Source organism: Pecten maximus, chromosome 18 (genome assembly GCF_902652985.1).
Source record: "Pecten maximus chromosome 18, xPecMax1.1, whole genome shotgun sequence".
Classification (NCBI taxonomy): Eukaryota; Metazoa; Mollusca; class Bivalvia; order Pectinida; family Pectinidae; genus Pecten; species Pecten maximus.
In genome coordinates this window covers 25,199,852-25,224,481 of record NC_047032.1, presented here as the reverse complement: position 1 = coordinate 25,224,481, position 24,630 = coordinate 25,199,852, and the positions used below count along the sequence as shown (strand labels likewise).

The window sequence follows — 24,630 nt, the reverse complement described above, 5'->3', positions numbered from 1 at the left end:
ATTTCAATCAATAAAAATGCTCCAAAATCATACTTTTAAGACATCTAATCATAGTAAGAAGTACATTTTTAAGATAAATAGTTAAACTGGTGAGTTGGAGGCCTTTTTTCAGAAATATGCATAGTTTACGCCAAACTCAACAGTTGAATTAACATGCACTTTTTGCATGTTTTGTTGAAATTAAGAAACAATGTGACTAATTACTTGTCACCATCAAGTCCCACGGTTTGCCATGATGCATACTAAAAGTTGATAGAGTTACTTCTGTTAAATTGCATCATAGTAGGAATTTATAGACTGGTACAATATCAATGTTTTGACTTGATTAGCTGCTTAGATGCCCCTTAATGAACTCCTTTACAAGCAATACGATAGGCATGTAGTTTCCTATCACTAAAATATACTACCAGGGTAACTAATTTGAATATACTGTTTGGGGTCTGCTCCATCTGTGAATTACCTCCCCTTGATACCTTCTATTCACCCGGTATCTATTATCTCCCTTGTCTGCAAACCTAGAAGCCTTTTCCAATAAAATGAAAATCAATTAGATCTACTAGAAAATGTAAAAAAAAAAAAAAAAAAAAAAAATTATCCCAAGCCTAACAGAAGAGCTCAATGACAATTAAGTAGCAAGTAAGTTATTACAGCACATATACTGTAAACGTGGTTATTTTCACAGGGGGTTGATTTTGCAATTTTGATATTTAACTCTACGCATGGGGGTAATTTTCGGAATCAATCCACCCATTTGTAGTTTGAGATTAAGTTAATTCATATCAAAATAATATGCATGGGGGAAATTTTTGCAAATGGACTCCACATAATTACCATTAATAGCCCCCTCGCATAAATCTCAATGTTTACAATAGTTATTTGCTGTTTTTATAGATCATCATCACAGTAAGTAAAAATGTCGATTAAAAGTGAGTTAATATTCAAAGCCATGAGCAAACATCAAAATGTTGACATTTGACTTTAGACTCTGGTAATTTGAACTTTGACCTACAAATGTAACACACTAGTTTATAATTTATGAATTTCAGGTAATAACCAATCCCTTATTGTAAAGCATGGTGCATTGCCACGGTTACAAAAAGTGTTAAGGACCAGTCACAAGGACACTCTGGTGGCTGCAGTAGCATGTCTTCGGAACCTGTCAATACATAAAGCCAACGAGGTATGAAAGTATGCAGTTAAAAAGATTTTGAAAACGTTAAAATATTATGGTGATCTGCTACCCTCCGTTACATCTCTGGTAAACTACTGACCATATTAGTCCCCAACTGGTGAAAATGAGGGAACTATAGGTTTCCTCTCCATCCCTTATATACGTACGTATGTAATGCCAAAATTTGCCAACTCTATAGTGGCAATTTAGGGATTTTGACGGGTCGGAAAAATACCAGAGTGACTTGAACATGCATGTAATAACATTTACGTATCCAAGGAAATGGTCAATAATCACAAGCTACACTGGTAGAATCAAGCAAATTCCTTAATCAATATGAACACCAAAAGGTACACATTAACATAGGGCCAAAGGGCGTAGGGACATATTGTCTCCAAATGAAATATCTGTTAAATCTACCCAGTAGCATTCAACATAGTTGTGGTAGTTTAGATTACTTTTAGTACAGTGCACGGAAATCATTTTATTTACGTGTTGAGGGGCAGAGTAAGAATTTTCAAATTGATCTGATTTTAAAGATGTCTACTCAGAAGGAAATTCAACCAAATTGTGTTGTGAGCATCCTTACAAATAAAGTCAGGTGAATGTTTGATTACCTTCCTGATATAGGTATGCATTATCTTTCAATCTTACTTCCAAACCATTGCCCTGCAGGTAGGGCGTAAGAATTGTATCTGCAGTCCCGATTGCATGGTCGTAAGAGGCGACTAAATTTGGGATCTTAGCTTCTCTTCTTTCTGAACAACTTTCTTCTTCCTAATGTCTCCCTTGACAATGCCTCACTTTTGGCCTTTAGTAGAGCGTTTATCCCAGTGAGGTCTGTCCCCTGGCCGAGACATACCAGTGTCTTTAAAAATGGTAGTTTCTACTCCTGCCTAGCACTCAGAATATTAGGAGTGAAATGACTGGTTCGCCCATTGTCAGTATAATGTGACCGGGTGGGGTATCCTGCTGGGTGTCTTTAGCAGTATGCCTCAGTGAGGTAGCACTATAGATTAGCAAAGGTTCTGGGCTATCACAAGGAGACTTCACACAAACATACTGCAGCCTTCCAAAACACACATACTCAACCACCACACGCATGCTTATTGCCCCTATTACCTAAGTTGTTGATAGGACATTAAACAAATCAAACCGAACCAGACTTCTAAACCATCCAAGTAAATGATTAGTTTAATTATTAATTTAAAAAATAGGTTGAACTTTTGAGCCATGTCTCTATGTTTAATATTTTCTAGGTGGTGATTATGGCTAACAACTTTGTGATAGAACTATGTCATGTCTTGTGTGACAGTCAAAACCCTGAGGCCCAGAGACATGCCGCAGGAATCCTACGCAACTTAGCTGTGGGCCAGTATATCCGGGTAAGGACCTCAGTAACTAAGCTATGGGCCAGTATATCTGGGTAAGGACCTCAGTAACTAAGCTATGGGCCAGTATATCTGGGTAAGGACCTCAGTAACTTAGCTATGGGCCAGTATATCTGGGTAAGGACCTCAGTAACTTAGCTATGGGCCAGTATATCTGGGTAAGGAAATCAGTAACTTAGCCTAGGGCCAGTATATCTGGGTAAGGACCACAGTAACTTAGCTATGGGCCAGTATATCTGGGTAAGGACCTTAGTAACTTAGCTATGGGCAAGTATATCTGGGTAAGGACCTCAGTAACTTAGCTATGGGCCAGTATATCTGGGTAAGGACCTCAGTAACTTAGCTATGGGCCAGTATATCTGGGTAAGGACCTCAGTAACTTAGCTATGGGCCAGTATATCTGGGTAAGGACCACAGTAACTTAGTTCTGGGCCAGTATATCTGGGTAAGGACCTCAGTAACTTAGCTATGGGCCAGTATATCTGGGTAAGGACCTCAGTAACTTAGCTATGGGCCAGTATATCTGGGTAAGGACCTCAGTAACTAAGCTATGGGCCAGTATATCTGTGTAAGAACCTCAGTAACTTAGCTATGGGCCAGTATATCTGGGTAAGAACCTCAGTAACTTAGCTATGGGCCAGTATATCTGGGTAAGGACCTCAGTAACTTAGCTGTGGGCCAGTATATCTGGGTAAGGACCTCAGTAACTTAGCTATGGGCCAGTATATCTGGGTAAGGACCTCAGTAACTTAGCTATGGGCCAGTATATCTGGGTAAGGACCTCAGTAACTTAGCTATGGGCCAGTATATCTGGGTAAGGACCACAGTAACTTAGCTATGGGCCAGTATATCTGGGTAAGGACCTCAGTAACTTAGCTATGGGCCAGTATATCTGGGTAAGGACCACAGTAACTTAGCTATGGGCCAGTATATCTGGGTAAGGACCTCAGTAACTTAGCTATGGGCCAGTATATCTGGGTAAGGACCTCAGTAACTTAGCTATGGGTCAGTATATCTGGGTAAGGACCTCAGTAACTTAGCTGTGGGCCAGTATATCTGGGTAAGGACCTCAGTAACTTAGCTATGGGCCAGTATATCTGGGTAAGGACCTCAGTAACTTAGCTATGGGTCAGTATATCTGGGTAAGGACCTCAGTAACTTAGCTATGGGCCAGTATATCTGGGTAAAGACCTCAGTAACTAAGCTATGGGCCAATATATCTGGGTAAGGACCTGACAGTAACTTAGCTATGGGCCAGTATATCTGGGTAAGGACCTCAGTAACTTAGCTATGGGCCAGTATATCTGGGTAAAGACCTCAGTAACTTAGTTATGGGCCAGTATATCTGGGTAAGGACCTCAGTAACTTAGCTATGGGCCAGTATATCTGGGTAAGGACCTCAGTAACTTAGCTATGGGCCAGTATATCTGGGTAAGGACCTCAGTAACTAAGCTATGGGCCAGTATATCTGGGTAAGAACCTCAGTAACTAAGCTATGGGCCAGTATATCTGGGTAAGGACCACAGTAACTTAGCTATGGGCCAGTATATCTGGTTAAGGACCTCAGTAACTTAACTATGGGCCAGTATATCTGGGTAAAGACCTCAGGAACTTAGCTATGGGCAAGTATATCTGGGTAAGGACCTCAGTAACTAAGCTATGGGCCAGCATATCTGGGTAAGGACCTCAGTAACTTAGCTATGGGCCAGTATATCTGGGTAAGGACCTCAGTAACTTAGCTGTTGGCGAGTATATCTCGGTTAGGACCTAAGGCACTTAGCTATGGGCCAGTATATCCTGGTAAGGACCACTGTAACTTAGCTATGGGCCAGTATATCTGGGTAAGGACCACAGTAACTAAGCTATGGGCCAGTATATCTTGGTAAGGACCTCAGTAACTTAGCTATGGGCCAGTATATCTGGGTAAGGACCTCAGTAACTTAGCTGTGAGCCAGTATATCTGGGTAAGGACCTCAGTAACTTAGCTGTTGGCCAGTATATCTGGGTAAGAACCACAGTAACTTAGCTATGGTCCAGTATATCTGGGTAAGGACCTCAGTAACTTAGCTGTTGGCCAGTATATCTGGGTAAGGACCTCAGTAACTTAGCTATGGGCCAGTATATCTGGGTAAGGACCTCAGTAACTTAGCTGTGGGCCAGTATATCTGGGTAAGGACCTCAGTAACTTAGCTATGGGCCAGTATATCTGGGTAAGGACCTCAGTAACTTAGCTATGGGCCAGTATATCTGGGTAAGGACCTCAGTAACTTAGCTATGGGCCAGTATATCTGGGTAAGGACCTCAGTAACTTAGCTATGGGCCAGTATATCTGGGTAAGGACCTCAGTAACTTAACTATGGTCCAGTATATCTGGGTAAGGACCTCAGTAACTTAGCTATGGGCCAGTATATCTGGGTAAGAACCTCAGTAACTTAACTATGGTCCAGTATATCTGGGTAAGAACCTCAGTAACTTAGCTATGGGCCAGTATATCCTGGTAAGGACCTCAGTAACTTAGCTATGGGTCAGTATATCCAGGTAAGGACATAATTATATACATAACCTTATATAACAGTAGAACTGCAGATCAAGGTATGTTGTCTATCATTCTATAATGTCCTAAGTCCTCTGTCCATAGTATCGTATTGTCCTTATATAGATGTGGGGATCTTGGTATGCTGTCTCTTGTCAGTATTACAGCATGATCAGTTGATCAGGTGATTTCTATTTTTAGTGTACCAGGTTGTGTAATGTTTTATAACCCAGCTATCATCAATATATAGATCTTTATCTGTGTAACCTTATAAATCACATCAGTGTGTTGGATGGCCTTAGGACCTTGTGGAGTACAGCTGTGTTTAGTGTTTACATCTTGTTGTCTATAGACCTGGTGGAGTACAGCTGTGTTTACATCTTGTTGTGTATAGACCTGGTGGAGTACAGCTGTGTTTACATCTTGTTGTCTATAGGTCTAGACCTGGTGGAGTACAGCTGTGTTTAGTGTTTACATCTTGTTGTCTATAGACCTGGTGGAGTACAGCTGTGTTTACATCTTGTTGTCTATAGACCTGGTGGAGTACAGCTGTGTTTAGTGTTTACATCTTGTTGTCTATATATACCTGGTGGAGTACAGCTGTGTTTACATCTTGTTGTCTATAGACCTGGTGGAGTACAGCTGTGTTTAGTGTTTACATCTTGTTGTCTATAGACCTGGTGGAGTACAGCTGTGTTTACATCTTGTTGTCTATAGACCTGGTGGAGTACAGCTGTGTTTACATCTTGTTGTCTATAGACCTGGTGGAGTACAAACTGTGATTTACATCTTGTTGTCTATAGCCTGGTGGAGTACAGCTGTGTTTAGTGTTTACATCTTGTTGTCTATAGACCTGGTGGAGTACAGCTGTGTTTACATCTTGTTGTCTATAGACCTGGTGGAGTACAGCTGTGTTTAGTGTTTACATCTTGTTGTCTATAGAGCTGGTGGAGTACAGCTATGTTTACATCTTGTTGTCTATAGACCTGGTGGAGTACAGCTGTGTTTAGTGTTTACATCTTGTTGTCTATAGACCTGGTGGAGTACAGCTGTGTTTAGTGTTTACATCTTGTTGTCTATAGACCTGGTGGAGTACAGCTGTGTTTACATCTTGTTGTCTATAGACCTGGTGGAGTACAGCTATGGTTTACATCTTGTTTGTCTATAGACCTGGTGGAGTACAGCTGTGTTTACATCTTGTTGTCTATAGACCTGGTGGAGTACAGCTGTGTTTAGTGTTTACATCTTGTTGTCTATAGACCTGGTGGAGTACAGCTGTGTTTACATCTTGTTGTCTATAGACCTGGTGGAGTACAGCTGTGTTTACATCTTGTTGTCTATAGACCTGGTGGAGTACAGCTGTAAGTGTTTACATCTTGTTGTCTATAGACCTGGTGGAGTACAGCTGTAGTGTTTACATCTTGTTGTCTATAGACCTGGTGGAGTACAGCTGTGTTTACATCTTGTTGTCTATAGACCTGGTGGAGTACAGCTGTGGTTTATCATCTTGTTGTCTATAGACCTGGTGGAGTACATCTGTGTTACCTTGTTGTCTATAGACCTGGTGGAAGTACAGCTGTGTTTAGTGTTTACATCTTGTTGTCTATAGACCTGGTGGAGTACAGCTTGTTAGGTTTACATCTTGTTGTCTATAGACCTGGTGGAGTACAGCTGTGTTTACATCTTGTTGTCTATAGACCTGGTGGAGTACAGCTGTGTTTAGTGTTTACATCTTGTTGTCTATAGACCTGGTGGAGTACAGCTGTGTTTACATCTTGTTGTCTATAGACCTGGTGGAGTACAGCTGTGTTTAGTGTTTACATCTTGTTGTCTATAGACCTGGTGGAGTACAGCTGTGTTTACATCTTGTTGTCTATAGACCTGGTGGAGTACAGCTGTGTTTACATCTTGTTGTCTATAGACCTGGTGGAGTACAGCTGTGTTTACATCTTGTTGTCTATAGACCTGGTGGAGTACAGCTGTGTTTACATCTTGTTGTCTATAGACCTGGTGGAGTACAGCTGTGTTTAGTGTTTACATCTTGTTGTCTATAGACCTGGTGGAGTACAGCTGTGTTTACATCTTGTTGTCTATAGACCTGGTGGAGTACAGCTGTGTTTACATCTTGTTGTCTATAGACCTGGTGGAGTACAGCTGTGTTTAGTGTTTACATCTTGTTGTCTATAGACCTGGTGGAGTACAGCTGTGTTTACATCTTGTTGTCTATAGACCTGGTGGAGTACAGCTGTGTTTACATCTTGTTGTCTATAGACCTGGTGGAGTACAGCTGTGTTTACATCTTGTTGTCTATAGACCTGGTGGAGTACAGCTGTGTTTACATCTTGTTGTCTATAGACCTGGTGGAGTACAGCTGTGTTTACATCTTGTTGTCTATAGACTTGGTGGAGTACAGCTGTGTTTATTGTTTACATCTTGTTGTCTATAGACCTGGTGGAGTACAGCTGTGTTTACATCTTGTTGTCTATAGACCTGGTGGAGTACAGCTGTGTTTACATCTTGTTGTCTATAGACCTGGTGGAGTACAGCTGTGTTTACATCTTGTTGTTTATAGACCTGGTGGAGTACAGCTATGTTTACATCTTGTTGTTTATAGACCTGGTGGAGTACAGCTGTGTTTAGTGTTTACATCTTGTTGTCTATAGACCTGGTGGAGTACAGCTGTGTTTAGTGTTTACATCTTGTTGTCTATAGACCTGGTGGAGTACAGCTGTGTTTACATCTTGTTGTCTATAGACCTGGTGGAGTACAGCTGTGTTTAGTGTTTACATCTTGTTGTCTATAGACCTGGTGGAGTACAGCTGTGTTTAATGTTTACATCTTGTTGTCTATAGGACTTGGTGGAGCATGACTGTGTAGAGGCCTTGACCTTTGTACTGTTGGGGTTAGAGACCAGGATTAATACTCTTAAGGAAGTGACAGCTGCTCTGGCTGTGTTTGCTGATGAAGGTTAGTCTTTGTGTCATACAATAATAACAGATTCCTTTGTTGTGTCGTATCATGTTACCAGTATTAAAACTGTATTCTCATTAGATATACAGGATCAAGTGAAAACACACACTAGCTTGACAGTCTTGACTGCATGTTGACTTTTGTTGATAAGATTTTTAATAGAAACTGATGATCACTTTCATGTGTATAGACTTCACATTCACTGCTGCAACGTATATTGTTACTGGTATCAACTTTATAAATGTTTCCTAGACTAATATTGATTGAAAATTGATTGAAAAATTGTTCTTATTATAATATTTCCTGTATGTATAAGTGTAGTTGAAAAATTGTTCTTATTATATTTCCTGTATGTACAAGACTAGTGTAGTTAGAAAATTATGATTATGTTTTTAAATTTGAATACCCTGGGAATGCAGAAATCCATATCATGCCTCTAAGTGGCAAAACATTAATACATATATCATTATTAACCCACCATCAACAGGTTGTGGGCTATTCAAATCGCCCTGCGTCTGTCGTCCGTCTATTGTTCTTCAGTCCTCCGACCATCCATAACAATCCTTGTTGTCGCCATTTCTTGAAAAGTACTGCAGGGATATTCCTCGATCTCCATGTGAAGGTTCCCCTTGGTCCCTAGTTGTGCCATTTAGAATTTGATTTTTTATCAGTAAAACAAAATGGCAGACAGGCACTCATTTTCGATTTTAAGAATTGAAGTTTGTTGTCATTATTTCTTGAAAAGTACTGGAGGGATATTCCCCAAACTTCTTGTGTAGGTCCCAATTTGTGCCATTTGTACAATAATCTTTGATCAGAAAACAAAATTGCCTACAGGTGGCCATTTTGGATTTTAAGCATCAAAGTTTGTAACTGCTTTTTCTTGAAATGTACTTGAGGGATATTCATCAAACTTCATGAGTAGGTATCCCTTGGTCCCTGGTTGTGCCATTTTGTTATTGATTTTTGATCAGTAAAACAAAATGGCTGACAGGCAGCCATCTTAGATTTTGAGAATTGAAGTATGTTATCGCTATTTCTTGAAGAGTACTGGAGGGATATCCCTCAAACCACATATGTAGGTTCCCCTCGGTCCCTAGTTGTGCCATTGGATTTTGATTTTTAATCAGAAAAACAAAAGAAGATCAGTCTGACATAGAGCAAATAAGGATCATTCAATGCTGGGCACCAAGATCCCTCTGAGATCTCTTGTTATGATATAAGATCAGTTAGCATTTGTGAATAGACTTTGGTATATCCCAACCAGTGTAGGATTTGAGTGTAACATTATGGTGACTACACTGTTACTTCACCAGACAAACGACTAGTAATAGACTTTGGTATATCACAACCATGTAGGATTGGAGCAGGATGTTTTAGTGACTACACTTAGTCTGTAACCTTTACCAGACAATTGACCAGTAATAGACTTTGGTATATATCACAACCATGTAGGATTTGAGCATGACGTTTTGGTGACTACACCGTTACTTCAATGTTACTTCACCAGACAGATGACCAGCTTAGGATTTGATTGTGACATTATGGTGACCACTGGCCTGAAAAACATATATGATATCAATTAGCATTATTTCAAGGTTGAGATGACATCCTCATTAGAGTGCATTATTGAGGTAAAATCAATTATAATATACATTAATACATGAGATTGATGGATGACAATTCTATACTGGTAGATGATGTTAAATACAAGCTGCTTCACCTGCATGGTGGGAAAGTTTTCAGTAAGCTGGTAACTTTAGCTTCTCTGTCCACCCAATCAGAAGTCCAGTACAACAGTGTGGGAACTCTGGGTCAACTCTTCCTTGTAGGTAAGTCAAATCTCTGACTGGAGGTCAGGTATTGTTACGTGTAGGTAAGTCAAATCTCTGACTGGAGGTCAGGTATTGTTAGTTGTAGGTAAGTCAAATCTCTGACTAGAGGTCAGGTATTGTTAGTTGTAGGTAAGTCAAATCTCTGACTGGAGGTCAGGTATTGTTAGTTGTAGGTAAGTCAAATCTCTGACTGGAGGTCAGGTATTGTTAGTTGTAGGTAAGTCAAATCTCTGACTAGAGGTCAGGTATTGTTAGTTGTAGGTAAGTCAAATCTCTGACTGGAGGTCAGGTATTGTTAGTTGTAGGTAAGTCAAATCTCTGACTGGAGGTCAGATATTGTTAGTTGTAGGTAAGTCAAATCTCTGACTAGAGGTCAGGTATTGTTAGTTGTAGGTAAGTCAAATCTCTGACTAGAGGTCAGGTATTGTTACGTGTAGGTAAGTCAAATCTCTGACTGGAGGTCAGGTATTGTTAGTTGTAGGTAAGTCAAATCTCTGACTAGAGGTCAGGTATTGTTAGTTGTAGGTAAGTCAAATCTCTGACTGGAGGTCAGGTATTGTTAGTTGTAGGTAAGTCAAATCTCTGACTGGAGGTCAGGTATTGTTAGTTGTAGGTAAGTCAAATCTCTGACTAGAGGTCAGGTATTGTTAGTTGTAGGTAAGTCAAATCTCTGACTGGAGGTCAGGTATTGTTAGTTGTAGGTAAGTCAAATCTCTGACTGGAGGTCAGATATTGTTAGTTGTAGGTAAGTCAAATCTCTGACTAGAGGTCAGGTATTGTTACGTTTAGGTAAGTCAAATCTCTGACTGGAGGTCAGGTATTGTTAGTTGTAGGTAAGTCAAATCTCTGACTAGAGGTCAGGTATTGTTAGTTGTAGGTAAGTCAAATCTCTGACTGGAGGTCAGATATTGTTAGTTGTAGGTAAGTCAAATCTCTGACTAGAGGTCAGGTATTGTTAGTTGTAGGTAAGTCAAATCTCTGACTGGAGGTCAGGTATTGTTAGTTGTAGGTAAGTCAAATCTCTGACTGGAGGTCAGATATTGTTAGTTGTAGGTAAGTCAAATCTCTGACTAGAGGTCAGGTATTGTTAGTTGTAGGTAAGTCAAATCTCTGACTGGAGGTCAGGTATTGTTAGTTGTAGGTAAGTCAAATCTCTGACTGGAGGTCAGGTAATGTTAGTTGTAGGTAAGTCAAATCTCTGACTGGAGGTCAGGTATTGTTAGTTGTAGGTAAGTCAAATCTCTGACTGGAGGTCAGGTATTGTTAGTTGTAGGTAAGTCAAATCTCTGACTAGAGGTCAGGTATTGTTAGTTGTAGGTAAGTCAAATCTCTGACTGGAGGTCAGGTATTGTTAGTTGTAGGTAAGTCAAATCTCTGACTGGAGGTCAGATATTGTTAGTTGTAGGTAAGTCAAATCTCTGACTAGAGGTCAGGTATTGTTAGTTGTAGGTAAGTCAAATCACTGACTGGAGGTCAGGTATTGTTAGTTGTAGGTAAGTCAAATCTCTGACTGGAGGTCAGATATTGTTAGTTGTAGGTAAGTCAAATCTCTGACTAGAGGTCAGGTATTGTTAGTTGTAGGTAAGTCAAATCTCTGACTGGAGGTCAGGTATTGTTAGTTGTAGGTAAGTCAAATCTCTGACTGGAGGTCAGGTAATGTTAGTTGTAGGTAAGTCAAATCTCTGACTGGAGGTCAGGTATTGTTAGTTGTACGTAAGTCAAATCTCTGACTGGAGGTCAGGTATTGTTAGTTGTAGGTAAGTCAAATCTCTGACTGGAGGTCAGGTATTGTTTATTGTAGGTAAGTCAAATCTCTGACTGGAGGTCAGGTAATGTTAGTTGTAGGTAAGTCAAATCTCTGACTGGAGGTCAGGTAATGTTAGTTGTAGGTAAGTCAAATCTCTGACTGGAGGTCAGGTATTGTTAGTTGTAGGTAAGTCAAATCTCTGACTGGAGGTCAGGTATTGTTTATTGTAGGTAAGTCGAATCTCTGACTGGAGGTCAGGTAATGTTAGTTGTAGGTAAGTCAAATCTCTGACTGGAGGTCAGGTATTGTTAGTTGTAGGTAAGTCAAATATCTGACTGGAGGTCAGGTAATGTTAGTTGTAGATAAGTCAAATCTCTGACTGGAGGTCAGGTATTGTTAGTTGTAGGTAAGTCAAATCTCTGACTGGAGGTCATGTATTGTTAGTTGTAGGTAAGTCAAATCTCTGACTAGAGGTCAGGTATTGTTAGTTGTGGGTAAATCCAATCTCTGACTAGAGGTCAGGTATTGTTAGTTGTAGGTACCTAAGTCAAATCTCTGACTGGAGGTCAGGTATTGTTAGTTGTAGGTAAATGAAATCTCTGACTTGAGGTCAGGTAATGTTAGTTGTAGGTACCTAAGTCAAATCTCTGACTGGAGGTCAGGTATTGTTAATTGTAGGTAAATCAAATCTCTGACTTGAGGTCAGGTAATGTTAGTTGTAGGTAAGTCAAATCTCTGACGGAAGGTCAGGTATTGTTAGTTGTAGGTAAGTCAAATCTCTGACTGGAGGTCAGGTATTGTTAATTGTAGGTAAGTCAAATCTCTGACTGGAGGTCAGGTATTGTTACATATAGGTAAGTCAAATCCCTGACCGGAGGTCAGGTATTGTTAGTTGTAGGTAAGTCAAATTTCTTACTAGAGGTCAGGTATAATTGTTTATTGTAGGTAAAAGTATTATAACAGTTACTATGTATATGTGTTATTTAAACTACATTTAGTTGTTTAACCAGGTGTGTGCCATTTACTGTTTGTTATAAAAGACTAGCGACTATCATGAGTTCTAATCTCTTACCTTAAAGTGGCCTCCATATGTTCTGTCTGTAACCTAAATGCCAGGTCATTTCATTAGATTAACTTTGAGATTAAAACATTTGTTACAGTATTATGTTATTATTTTTCAAGTAACATTCATTTACAGAAATCCCTGAGGAATTGAAAACAGTGAATATCTCTGGTATAGTGTTATACATAGACATGTTCCTCAAGTCACCTGACCCCAACTTCACTCACATCGCTCTCTGGACCTTGGTACAGCTTCTCAAAGGTAAGTACATCATGTCGCCCGACCCCACCTTAACTCGCACCACAATCAGAACCATGGATCAGCGTCTTGACCCCTACTTTACTCACATCACACTCTGAACCTTGGTACATCTTCTCAAAGGTGAGTACATTGTTCGCCCTTCCCAAACTTAACTCACATCACACTCTGAATCTTGGTACAGCGTCTGACCCCTTCTTTACCCACATTACACTCTGAACCTTGGTGCAGCGTCTCAAAGGTGAGTACATTATGTCACCTGATCCCTACTTTACTCACATCACACTCTGAACCCTGGTACAGCTTCTCAAATGTGAGTAAATTGTTCGCCCTTCCCAAACTTAACTCACATCACACTCTGAATCTTGGTACAGCGTCTGACCCCTTCTTTACCCACATTACACTCTGAACCTTGGTGCAGCGTCTCAAAGGTGAGTACATTATGTCACCTAATCCCTACTTTACTCACATCACACTCTGAACCCTGGTACATGTACAGCTTCTCAAAGGTGAGTATTTTCACATAACTTTAATTTAAAAAAAAAAAAAACTTTTCTAGGCTTATGGCCCAGGTATGATCATTTTTCTTAGAAGAGAGATTAATTGGATGTAGAGGTTTTATTTTTGTATTAGCTAAAATGGTATTTATAATTCTTTTGTTAATATCAGGTATGTAGTATTATATTGTTAAATAATTTTTAATAATTAAAAAAAATAAATAAAGATTTACATGTTTGATGATATTTATAAGAATTACATTGTAGATAAAGGAATTTCGAAATGTTTAGTAAATAACTTGTATTACAAATAAAAGTTATTACAATATTTAATATGCTTTGTAAATCACCACAATCAGCAAGTACAGTTTAGCTTAATGTTGTATTCCTGTGATAACTGACATGGTCCCTAGGAATTTACATATCTAGTATTACCTTGTATTACTCTGATAACTGACATGGTCCCTAGGAATTTACATATCTAGTATTACCTTGTATTACTCTGATAACTGACATGGTCCCTAGAAATTTACATATCTAGTATTACCTTGTATTACTCTGATAACTGACATGGTCCCTAGGAATTTACATATCTAGTATTACCTTGTATTACTCTGATAACTGACATGGTCCCTAGGAATTTACATATCTAGTATTACCTTGTATTACTCTGATAACTGACATGGTCCCTAGAAATTTACATATCTAGTATTACCTTGTATTACTCTGATAACTGACATGGTCCCTAGGAATTTACATATCTAGTATTACCTTGTATTACTCTGATAACTGACATGGTCCCTAGGAATTTACATATCTAGTATTACCTTGTATTACTCTGATAACTGACATGGTCCCTAGAAATTCACATATCTAGTATTACCTTGTATTACTCTGATAACTGACATGGTCCCTAGGAATTTACATATCTAGTATTACCTTGTATTACTCTGATAACTGACATGGTCCCTAGGAATTTACATATCTAGTATTACCTTGTATTACTCTGATAACTGACATGGTCCCTAGAAATTCACATATCTAGTATTACCTTGTATTACTCTGATAACTGACATGGTCCCTAGGAATTCACATATCTAGTATTACCTTGTATTACTCTGATAACTGACATGGTCCCTAGGAATTTACATATCTAGTATTACCTTGTATTACTCTGATAACTGACATGGTCCCTAGGAATTTACATTGGTCCCTAGGAATTTACATATCTAGTATTACCTTGTATTACTCTGATAACTGACATGGTACCTAGGAATTTACATATCTAGTATTACCTTGTATTACTCTGATAACTGACATGGTCCCTAGGAATTTACATATCTAGTATTACCTTGTATTCCTCTGATAACTGACATGGTCCCTAGGAATTTACATATCTAGTATTACCTTGTATTACTCTGATAACTGACATGGTCCCTAGGAATTTACATATCTAGTATTACCTTGTATTACTCTGATAACTGACATGGTCCCTAGGAATTTACATATCTAGTATTACCTTGTATTACTCTGATAACTGACATGGTCCCTAGGAATTTACATATCTAGTATTACCTTGTATTTCTCTGATAACTGACATGGTCCCTAGGAATTTTCATATCTAGTATTACCTTGTATTTCTCTGATAACTGACATGGTCCCTAGGAATTTACATATCTAGTATTACCTTGTATTACTCTGATAACTGACATGGTCCCTAGGAATTTACATATCTAGTATTACCTTGTATTACTCTGATAACTGACATGGTCCCTAGGAATTTACATATCTAGTATTACCTTGTATTACTCTGATAACTGACATGGTCCCTAGGAATTTACATATCTAGTATTACCTTGTATTACTCTGATAACTGACATGGTCCCTAGGAATTTACATATCTAGTATTACCTTGTATTACTCTGATAACTGACATGGTACCTAGGAATTTACATATCTAGTATTACCTTGTATTACTCTGATAACTGACATGGTCCCTAGGAATTTACATATCTAGTATTACCTTGTATTCCTCTGATAACTGACATGGTCCCTAGGAATTTACATATCTAGTATTACCTTGTATTACTCTGATAACTGACATGGTCCCTAGGAATTTACATATCTAGTATTACCTTGTATTACTCTGATAACTGACATGGTTCCTAGGAATTTACATATCTAGTATTACCTTGTATTACTCTGATAACTGACATGGTCCCTAGAGATTCACATTAGTATTCTGATTTCCTTGATCCACCAGATCCTGTGTTCCTCAAGGCGTTTCAAGATCACAGTATAGAACCAGTTGTTGTCAAACTAGCCTCCACCTTACAGCCCTCCACCATCGAAGAGCTCGCCACAACTGTGCTGAAAAAGCTTCGGGTGGAAGAAGAATCAACGTCCAGTGATGACTGACACTTGCATAGATGTAACTTAACCTGTCCAGATATTGTAGCCATTTTATTGGCATCTTAAGCAACGAAAAGGCTGGACAAACAGGAAAGTTATAATCAACTGGTCACATTAAATGCATAATTAATATTCTTTCATTATCTTTTGCATAGTTGATGTGTTCATGCATTAAATCAAACTACCAGTGGTGTCCAACTCTATTATAATCACAGATTCAGGTTAACACACTCAACTTTCACCTACATTATGTAGGCAGCTGGGATTAGGGTTCAATTCCCCAATTTGGTGTGAGACACCAACCCCACCACATGGATTTTCCCCCACAAGTGCCCTGGTTTCCTCCCTCAGTAAGACCCCCTTACATGCTTCCATCTAGGTCAACAATTTATAGAATGTTTTGCAATTATTGTAAAAAAAAACTGTGTTACAGATTCAGGAAATAGTTTAGGGTTTTTGGTCAAATTGAAATATTGGCAACACAATGAATAAATGCTTGCATAGTTTTTGATAGCAGACATTGTATATTCACAGTATAAGAGTTTCAGAAACATCCCAGTCATTCATGTTATAATAGCTAGTCCTTAGTACAGACTACACCTACCATCTTATAAATATCAAAATATGGGATATAGAACTACTAGCAGTTAAGAGAACTGGGCCAGTATTCATAAAAATGGTACTCGTGCCCAAATGTACATTTTTTGCTAAGACTTAGGAAATTTGATATATGGATGATGATGATGATGATGATGATGCTTTAGGGTTTGTTGCTAAACATTGGTATGCAACTTCAGTATGAGTAGCTACAGATCAAGTTCGGGTTTCAGAGTTTTTGGGTCAAGGTCAAGATCACTGTTACTATTTTTAGCTAGGGCCGGTAGGGGACATATATTGCTTTAGCAATACTCTCAGAATGCTTGTTTAACATAATTTTATACATAAATAGCATTGTAATGCTTATTTTACTTCATCTCTCAAATAATTTAATCTAATGCAAAATCATGGCAGGAGTTCCTTAGTGTTCATTTTTGAGGACACTGCTTTCTTATGATGCTTGCAATTTGTGTTTTTCAAAATGTTCAATTAGATAAATATCATGTCGATAATTATGATATAAATTTGTATGTGTCTATAGAAGGGTAGAAGTGGACAACTGTTTACAGCTTAAACAGTCATTTCATTTATTATTGTATTGTGTAACCTATGTGCCATTTAGCAGTGGTTTTTTGTGTAATTTTTAGATTCCAATAAGTGTAGAAAGTTAATTGGTGAATGTTACACAAGCTGGGATAATGTATACATTGTATTTCTATGATATTTCTATTTTTAATTAGTTTATATTTTTCCCTTTCTCTGAGCCCTGGACATAAAAACTTAATCAAATTGCTTTTTAATTCAATTTTAAAGCATAACAAAACAAAATTAGTTTATTGTTACACAGTAGATTGAAATATTCTGAATTGATCAGATCAAAATGGTCATGGAATTGGGGAACTTACCACAATGATATTATTTAACTGTTTACCAAGATATCCAGTTTTGAATCTTCACATCTAACAATACTGTATGGTCTAGTCTTGTGTTGAATTACACTAAGCCTTATAATAGAAATGTGTTTGGTACCAGGGTAATATTTGTTTCCAATTCAGGGTGTTTGGTACCAGGGTAATATTTATTTCCAATTTGGAATGTTTGGTACCAGGGTAATATTTGATTCCAATTCAGGGCGTTTTGTACCATGGTAATGTTTGTTTCCAATTCAGGGTGTTTGGTACCAGGGTGATGTTTGTTTCCAATTCAGGGTGTTTGGTACAGTACCAGGGTGATGTTTGTTTCCAATTCAGGGTGTTTGGTACAGTACCAGAGTAATGTTTGTTTCCAATTCAGGGTGTTTGGTACAGTACCATGGTAATGTTTGTTTCCAATTCAGGGTGTTTGGTACCAGGGTGATGTTTGTTTCCAATTCAGGGGGTTTGGTACCAGGGTAATATTTGTTTCCAATTCAGGGTGTTTGGTACCAGGGTAATGTTTGTTTCCAATTCAGGGTGTTTGGTACCAGGGTAATGTTTGTTTCCAATTCAGGGTGTTTGGTACCAGGGTGATGTTTGTTTCCAATTCAGGGTGTTTGGTACCAGGGTGATGTTTGTTTCCAATTCAGGGTGTTTGGTACCAGGGTAATGTTTGTTTCCAATTCAGGGTGTTTGGTACAGTACCAGGGTGATGTTTGTTTCCAATTTGGAATGTTTGGTACCAGGGTAATGTTTGTTTCCAATTCAGGGTGTTTGGTACAGTACCAGGGTAATGTTTGTTTCCAATTCAGGGTGTTTGGTACCAGGGTGATGTTTGTTTCCAATTCAGGGTGTTTGGTACCAGGGTAATGATTGTTTTCAATTTGGAATGTTTGGTACCAGGGTGATGTTTGTTTCCAATTCAGGGTGTTTGGTACCAGGGTGATGTTTGTTTCCAATTCAGGGTGTTTGGTACCAGGGTAATGATTGTTTCCAATTCAGGGTGTTTGGTACCAGGGTAATGATTGTTTTCAATTTGGAATGTTTGGTACCAGGGTGATGTTTGTTTCCAATTCAGGGTGTTTGGTACCAGGGTAATGATTGTTTTCAATTTGGAATGTTTGGTACCAGGGTAATGTTTGTTTCCAATTCAGGGTGTTTGGTACCAGGGTGATGTTTGTTTTCAATTTGGAATGTTTGGTACCAGGGTGATGTTTGTTTCCAATTCAGGGTGTTTGGTACCAGGGTGATGTTTGTTTCCAATTCAGGGTGTTTGGTACCAGGGTAATGATTGTTTTCAATTTGGGGTGTTTGGTACCAGGGTGATGTTTGTTTCCAATTCAGGGTGTTTGGTACCAGGGTAATGTTTGTTTACAATTCAGGGTGTTTGGTACCAGGGTAATGATTGTTTTCAATTTGGAATGTTTGGTACCAGGGTGATGTTTGTTTACAATTCAGGGTGTTTGGTACCAGGGTAATGATTGTTTTCAATTTGGAATGTTTGGTACCAGGGTGATGTTTGTTTCCAATTCAGGGTGTTTGGTACCAGGGTAATGATTGTTTTCAATTTGGAATGTTTGGTACCAGGGTGATGTTTGTTTCCAATTCAGGGTGTTTGGTACAAGGGTGATGTTTGTTTCCAATTCAGGGTGTTTGGTACCATGGTAATGTTTGTTTCCAATTCAGGGTGTTTGGTACCAGGGTAATATTTGATTCCAATTCAGGGTGTTTGGTACCAGGGTAATGTTTGTTTCCAATTCAGGGTGTTTGGTACCAGGGTGATGTTTGTTTCCAATTCAGGGTGTTTGGTACCAGGGTAATGATTGATTCAAATTCAGGGTGTTTGGTACAAGGGTAATATTTGATTCCAATTTGAGTGTTTGGTACCAGGGTGATGTTTGTTTCTAATTTGGAATGTTTGGTACTAGGGTGATGTTTGATTCCAATTTGAGTGTTTGGTACCAGGGTGATGTTTGTTTCTAATTCAGGGTGTTTGGTACCAGGGTAATGATTGTTTCTAATTTGGAATGTTTGGTACCAGGGTGATGTTTGTTTACAATTTGAGTGTTTGGTACCAGGGTAATATTTGATAAAAATTCGCGGATTGTTTGGTACCATTGTAATGTCCATGTTTCCAATTCGCGGGATGTTTGGTACCAGGATGGTATTGTTTTTTCCCCAATTGTGTTTGATGCTGTATACCAGGGTAATGTTTGTTTACTACTGTGGAGGTGGCTGGTATCAGGGTGATATTTGTTTGATTATAGGCTAGAGTTTAGGTACCAGCTCAGGAGGGCAATTTCTTTTTGCAATTCAGAGTTGTTCCAACTTTGGTACCAGGATAGTGTCTGTTTCTAATTCTTGTGCCTTTTGGTACAGGCTGGGTAATATTTTATTTTGTTTTTACTCCTAGCTCTAGGTTTGTTATACTTCCGGAGCACCTTTGTTATCATTGTAATGTTTCCCATTTTGGGGTCACTTGTTATTTTGCCTTATGTAGTCAATTCCATTGTGTTTTAAATATACTTTTCTAGAAATAATTCTCCAAAGTAATTCACAAATGCTTTTTTCTCTTGTCTTCTATCGGTAGATTGATATACGTTGTACATGAATTTTAGTTTAGAATTTCATTCTTTTTGATAATATACAGAATATATAAATTGACGTTGATGATTAATAATTATGTATAATATATATTATGCACTGAAAATTCAAACACTTTATTATGGATTTACCGTGTATTGATTCTTTATTACTTACTAGCATTCATTTTTTGTTAAGCTCTAATTTCACCAAAAACATTGTTGGAAACCAACATAAACTACAAATTGTACAATGTTTACACTTCTTGGGACATCCTTGATTCTCAAGGGGACCTAGTTATAATCACATATGCTCTGTTGAATGGAAAGAGAGCATATGTAATCATAACTCCTCGAGAATCGAGGATGGTCCTCGGCTTATTTTGGATATTGAGTAAGTCTATTGCTATAGAGTAACTACCCAGAACTCACTTTGTACTTTAACATTATTACTTTCATTTGTGCGTTTTACATAATTACTTCTATATATCGATCTAAATAGTTATTGATATTTTACAACTCATCCTTGTTGTTAAATTGCTCACACAAATATACATGAGCTTTACCCCTTTTTTTACATTTTGACAATTGTTATGAACATGTAATTTATAAATTTATAATATTGTAGACTATTTCTACCTTTATATTTCAATCTCTTCTCATTCTCCGATGAATTATTCCTTACAAATGATGTTGTTTAAACTTTGTATTTTAATGAATACCATGATATTTATCCCGAAATAAAATTCAACTCGAGAGTAGTGGTGGGCAGATACTGTAAACATGGTTATTTTCGCAGGGGGTTAATTTTGCCATTTTGATATGTAAACTATACGCGGGGGGGGGGGGGGGGTAATTTTTGCGATCGATTCACCTTCGTTTGTAGTTCGATATTACATAAGTTGATATCAAAATAATTTTTTTGCAATCAAAAGGACTCCACATAATTAGCAGAAATTTGCACGCTTACAGTAGTAGGACCGTGATAACATTTTTTTTTAAATTATAAAATCATCTCTTTTTTTTCATAGATCAATCTCTTCTTATTGTCCAATGAATTATTCTTTGATTATATTATTTTGTTGATTTTCTGTTTTAATGAATACCATATCTATACAACTCATAGTAGGGGTGGGCTTATTGCAAGACAACAATAGCATTTGTTTGAATTTTTTTGAACTACAAAATTCTCTCTTTATTTTTACATAGATAACTCTCTTCTCAAAGGATTTATTCCTTACATATTTTTTCTTGATATTTATTTTAAAGAATACCATATTTATCCTGAAATAAGCAAAAGGATAACATGATGTTCAGGGTATGTAGGAAGTGCATGGGGCTTATTGCAGTAAGATAAAAGGGTATGTAAGGAAGTGCATGGGGCTTATTGCAGTAAGATAAAATAGATTTTAATTGAACTACTAAAGAAATGACTATGCCTATCAAATAACCAGGTATAGATGCTTATTGCGGGATAAATATGGTAATTCAGCATTGTTTTGTTTTTGGTTAAGGATGTATGGTGCTAGATTTCCACCATTGGTGGATTTTTTATTGTCTAGGTCAGTAGAATGAAGTTTGATGCTTGGTTGTACATGTATTATGATTCAGGTCATTCCAGCTCCAAGATGATTATCATTATATACATTGTATGGTATACAATTAATGTACTTCATTAACATTCCTGTGTGTAACCAGTGGAATTTATTTATAATAAAAGAGAAATTGGAAAAAAATGGATGTTTTTTTCACTTCATTTTTTGTACCGCTGCTCAGTAACCAGAAATTTGATCTTCACAATTTCCAACAATTCCTTTCTACCGATTATCATAGAATCCATCTACAGTATCATTATTATATAATCCATAACCTTCGCTTTATAATCAGTGCTGCAATAGCTCAGTTGGACCTAAGGTAAATATCAACCAAGTTTGATGAAACTTTGTATGCAGCTATATATCAACAAGATCTCGGACAAGTTAAAAAAATTGAAATGATTCAACAGTAATTTACAGAGTTATTGCCCTTTGTAACAATTTTTTAGCTTACCTTGCCCAAAGTGTAAATCTTTTAACAGCACTTGTAGTCCTGAAAAACTTCATGGATTTTGATCGAATTTGGTCTGGAGTATTATTCAATCTAATTAAAATCAGACTTGTAATTTCCACTCGTCTACGATACTCTACAATACACATCAATACAAGATCTAACGATGCCCCATTGGAGGTCATCTCATCATGTCCTTTGAGCTTCAAATATAAGCCAATGAAAACTGGTCAATAACGTCATTAATCAACCAATGACAAAATGCATTATGTTAATGGCCACGGTAATAAAAATATTGTTAATCCTCTGGAAGTTACATTGAAAGAAGAACAGAAAACGATTAAACAATATCTCGTCGACAGGACAGATTGTGTTGCCAACTGTGTGCGAAAATCGTTACCGTACACGTTATAGAATTATATTTCCTTTCAAACTAATTTTTTTCACAACGCTGTTGCCTTCACTGTCTATCTCTCGTACGATGAAGGAAAACCCAAACGGACAGCAAACGTTTGTTAAATTATCAATTCGTTGAGGTTTCTTGGTGAGCCGAGTGGGCTCATCCATGTTGTTTACCGTTGCTATCAACTATCCGAATACCTTGGGAATGTTGTGCAAGTATTTATACTTCCGAAGAATGAAATCACACCGACAATTTCATAGGCGGCGCGTTGATTGGCTGAGCTGAAAGGTCATGCTGAGATGACCTCCTACGGGGCATCGTTAGATCTTGTATTGAAGTGTATTGTAGAGGAGCGGAAAATTACAAGTCTAATTTTAATTAGATTGGGAGTATTATTTGTCAATGTTGTATGTTGCATAAATGAAGGATGTGACACCCTTGGGGCAAGAGAAATGGGGCCCAATCAGAGAAATGTAGAGAAAAAAAAAATAAAAAACTTGAAAATACCTTTCCCTTTTCAAGAATGACAGGATTTAGTCCATCCGTAGTTTGAACCATTCTTTGGAGAGTCAGTTCAAAAGTAGGAAAATATTTGAAAATGAACTTAAGTCAAGAGTATTTTGCAATATTTACTGAAATATCCAGGTGATCGATGCAGACTCTCTGGTAATCTTTGAGCGTAATTGACCCATGTGGCCTTGAATGAAGGTCAAGGTCATTCATTTGAACAAGCTTGATAGCCCTTCACTCCAGCATGCTATAGCCCCAATATCAGGTTTTTTAGACCGCTTGATTAATGAGAAGTTGTTAGATTTTAGCATATTTTACCCCAGTGACCTTAAATGAAGGTCAAGGTAATTTATTTGAACAATCTTGATAGCCCTTCACCCAGCATGCTATTGGCCCAATATCAGGTCTCTAGACCTTTTGGTTATTGAGAAGTTTAAAATGTAAATTGTTTACTAACAGACGAGGTGGTTAGAATAGGTCACTTGAGACTTTGTTTTAAGTGACCTAAATTAAGAAATATAATGGCATATTGAACACCTAATGTGCAGGGCATCCAGATGACCTTTGATGTTTTGCAATTTCAGAAGTCAAATCACTATTTCTCAGAAATATGACAAGTTATAATATCAAATAAACATGTCCCTTCAATCCAAAGAGTCAGGTCTCATTTTTGGGAGTCAAACACTCTCTAACTCTACTGGATGCCCTGAATATTATGCGTTTGTCTCCATATGAATCAACTTGGTGGTGTCTGCAGGAAGGCGCTTTATAGGAATAAATGAGACCCTGAAATCTAAAAGCATACTTGCCAACTTTTTAAAATTCTCATGGGGGAGAAAGTGCGTGAGCGACATTTTTGACCGGAAAACACATTTCACGCGCGACACATTTAGCAAACAAAAACTAAGGGGAGATAATTTGCTATTGGAAAATAAATTCCTTGCATGAACACTTAAGCTTCCTTCCCTCACTGAAAAAAAAGGGGGGAAAAAAACTTATTTCAAGCTTGGCCAATGATTTTTTTTATTCAAGTTTGGAAAGATAATTATATAAGCAACAAGTTACAAAAAAAAAACTGCAAAATTACATCATTTTTAATTATTTCTGGAAATGATTTAACTCATTGTTCACTCTAAATAAAAGTATTTACTTAGATATGTTATGAAAATTATGTTGTAAGATAGATGTCAGTCAATTAAATGCAAATTATCACAATGATATCACTTTCTATCAAGCTTTCTCTCCAGCAGTAAACTTCAAAAGAAAATACCTAAACTGTCAAGATAAATATCTAGAGTACAATATAATATCTGAATGAAATTTCAAATGTTTCCTTTGGATTACAACAAAGACAATAATACAAAAAAAAAAAAAAAAAAAAAGAAAAAAAAGGGCTGTACCAGCAGTTGTAATCACTATATAAGGCTTACAACTCAGTACTTTGTAGGTGGGGACTGATACTTAAATTCAAAGTTTTAACATGGCAGTATTTAGTTTAAGAAAGTGAGTATTTGTGGACATGTTTCTGTCTTTCAAAATGTGAATTGGGAAAGTTTCTGCCAAAATAAGTCTCTGCTAATTGACACGAAGTAGCTGATGCTACGGTGATTGAAACGACGTTACCTACCGGCAACCAGGCCTTCGGTCTATATGGTCGTTATTGTGAATTTATTTCCTTGTGCTAATTATCTAAAGATCAGC

The 24,630-nt window shown here is 37.6% G+C and overlaps 1 protein-coding gene across 1 annotated transcript in view; it reads left to right on the top strand.

The window, feature by feature from the left end:
• Positions 1-18,066, top strand: part of LOC117317123 (vacuolar protein 8-like) — a 42,957-nt gene extending 24,891 nt beyond the window's left edge. Inside the window, exons 9-14 of the mRNA XM_033871921.1 lie at positions 1,047-1,180; positions 2,431-2,556; positions 7,948-8,062; positions 9,763-9,897; positions 12,846-12,971; positions 15,729-18,066. Coding sequence (XP_033727812.1) covers positions 1,047-1,180; positions 2,431-2,556; positions 7,948-8,062; positions 9,763-9,897; positions 12,846-12,971; positions 15,729-15,883 — 791 coding nt within the window. The 3' untranslated portion in view covers positions 15,884-18,066. The remainder of the gene's footprint in view (positions 1-1,046; positions 1,181-2,430; positions 2,557-7,947; positions 8,063-9,762; positions 9,898-12,845; positions 12,972-15,728) is intronic.
• The last annotated feature ends 6,564 nt before the right edge of the window (positions 18,067-24,630 follow it).